At 25.6% G+C, this 2,238-nt stretch overlaps 1 protein-coding gene across 1 annotated transcript; it reads left to right on the plus strand.

The window, feature by feature from the left end:
- Nucleotides 1–935: 935 nt before the first annotated feature.
- Nucleotides 936–1,270, plus strand: Phum_PHUM096810 (uncharacterized protein; the record flags this gene model as incomplete). The annotated part of the gene is made up of 2 exons (XM_002423876.1): nucleotides 936–1,077; nucleotides 1,251–1,270. The coding sequence occupies 2 exons, from the start codon at nucleotides 936–938 to the stop codon at nucleotides 1,268–1,270; spliced, it is 162 nt and encodes a 53-aa protein (XP_002423921.1).
- Between the last annotated feature and the right edge of the window lie 968 nt (nucleotides 1,271–2,238).

Genomic DNA, 2,238 nt, shown 5'->3' on the forward strand with positions numbered 1-2,238 from the left:
GCGAATAAAAAATAAACTTCATAAAAAATATTAAGTAACAAACGATCACTTCTGGAAAAAAGAAAAAAAATTTTCCAGAGGATTTTTTTTTTTAAATTTATTTTCGGCGGGTTGTAATTAAAAAATAATAATAATAATAATGATGATGATAATATTTTGTAATTAATCAATTAAGTTAATAATTAATTAATAGCGTGAAAAAAAAAAAATTTTCCAGGAGTTCCAGCGTTTATTTTGCGGTCGTTTATTTTATTTACGACAAAAAAAAAATTGTTATCGCCGTCGTCGTCGTCATCATTATCATATTTACCTTTTCCGCGTCCGTAATTTAATACTATCATTATCATTATTATTATTATTATTTTAATAAAATACAAAAAAAACATTACATTATGTATTTTTAAACGACAAATAAAATTATTAAAATAAGTAATACATAATTAATTTTTTTTTATCGAGATATGAAATAAAATTTTTTTTTTCTCCCTGTAAAAGGTCTCATCGTCATCATCATCATCATTATCATCATCATCATCACCATCATTATTATTATTATCATCATTATTATTATTAATATGGGTTTTGAATTAAGGAAGTTTCGTCCTCCTTGAACTCAAATTTTTTATTAATTTTTATTTATTATTTACGCGCGTAAATTTTTAATTATTATTATTATTATTATTATTATTTTAAATATTCAAAAATTTTTATTTTATTTTCCATGCATATTATTATTATTATTATTTTTATGTATTTATTAAAAAATAATTAAGAGTAATAAATGTTAATTTAAATTTTATACAGCCGGTTAAATATATTTTTATACACAAAAAAAAAAACCGGAAATGAAAGTTTCGTTACCAGATGTTTTGTTTTATACGCGTTCCGTTTTTCGAAAGTAGAATTTTCTGTTAGATATTTAAATGTAGTGTAAAATGAGTGTCCTACTACTACCGTCTGCTGTTGTTAACCCGACAGGAAACGGAAAAAGGGTCGCTCTGAACCGTACGGGACAAAGGAAACCGGATGTTTTTACGTTTTTAAACGAATTAAAGAATTTATTACTCTGGATAAGAGGTAATTATTACCGACATCGTTGTTTTCAATTTTTATCCCACATCAAAACATTTTCATCTTCCTCCCCCCTTTTCCCTTTTCCTCCTCCCCAGTTCGTTTTACCAAATCTACAACCAAACATTCGCTCGATTCCAAAACATTTTCAAACGAAATTTTACTTTTCGTTTTTCCAGTAAACGTACCGGACAATTAAAACGAATCCATTTACATTTTCTATAAATTAAAATTAATTATAAAAGGATACGTAAATTTAAATATTAATAATAATAATAAATATTTCTCCAGCTCGATTCTCCAGCAAGGAGGACAAAAAAAATTCGACAAAAATTCCATTTGAAAAACGTTAATATTTAATTTTCATATACAATTTTCCCCCATTTCACCCTTATACATTTAATTATTATTATCATTATTATTATTATTATTATTTTTCCGTGTGTGTGTGTGTGTTTTTCCTCTTATCCGAACGTGTTTAATTTCGCTACCAAACGGAAAAAAACACGTTGGAAAACATTCGGAAAATGCCAACGAAAAAAAAGAAAAAATGAAAAAAAGGTCATCGAAAATTTCAAAAAAAAAAAAAAAAATGATTTATTGTCACGTGATTAACAAAAAATAATTTCGGGTTACGTAACAATCCGTTATACGAGTCAAAGGTCAATTAGACAAAGACAATAACATACGAACGAACAAACGAAGGAACAAACGTTTGATTTATTTATTTATTTTTTTGTCCAGCACGGTTTGGCGATAGTTTTCAAGGTTTTTTGTTTGTTGTTGTTTTTTGTCGCCGTCGTAAACAACGAAAAATTAAAAAAAAAATGTGTTATGTTGTTTGTTGTTTGTTGTTGTCGTCGTCGCGAGAGAGAGAGAGAGTGTGTGTGTGTGTAAATTTTATCATTTAAAATCTAAAAAAAAAAAAAAATATTAATTTATAACAACCGCATATAAATATAGAACATAATTTAAAGTCTATAATTAAAGCTATAAATATTATATATCAATGTAATTAATAATGAACTCGTTTTCGATTTTCCAGACAAGATAATTTCCAGTAAGAACAACAACAACAAACAATAAACTTTGTACCCGTTATACAAATATTATAATAAACATTTTGGAAAATTTATTATTATTAATATTATCATAAACGCACATAAA

Source organism: Pediculus humanus, genomic scaffold, assembly GCF_000006295.1.
Source record: "Pediculus humanus corporis 1103172107447 genomic scaffold, whole genome shotgun sequence".
Taxonomy (NCBI): Eukaryota; Metazoa; Arthropoda; class Insecta; order Psocodea; family Pediculidae; genus Pediculus; species Pediculus humanus.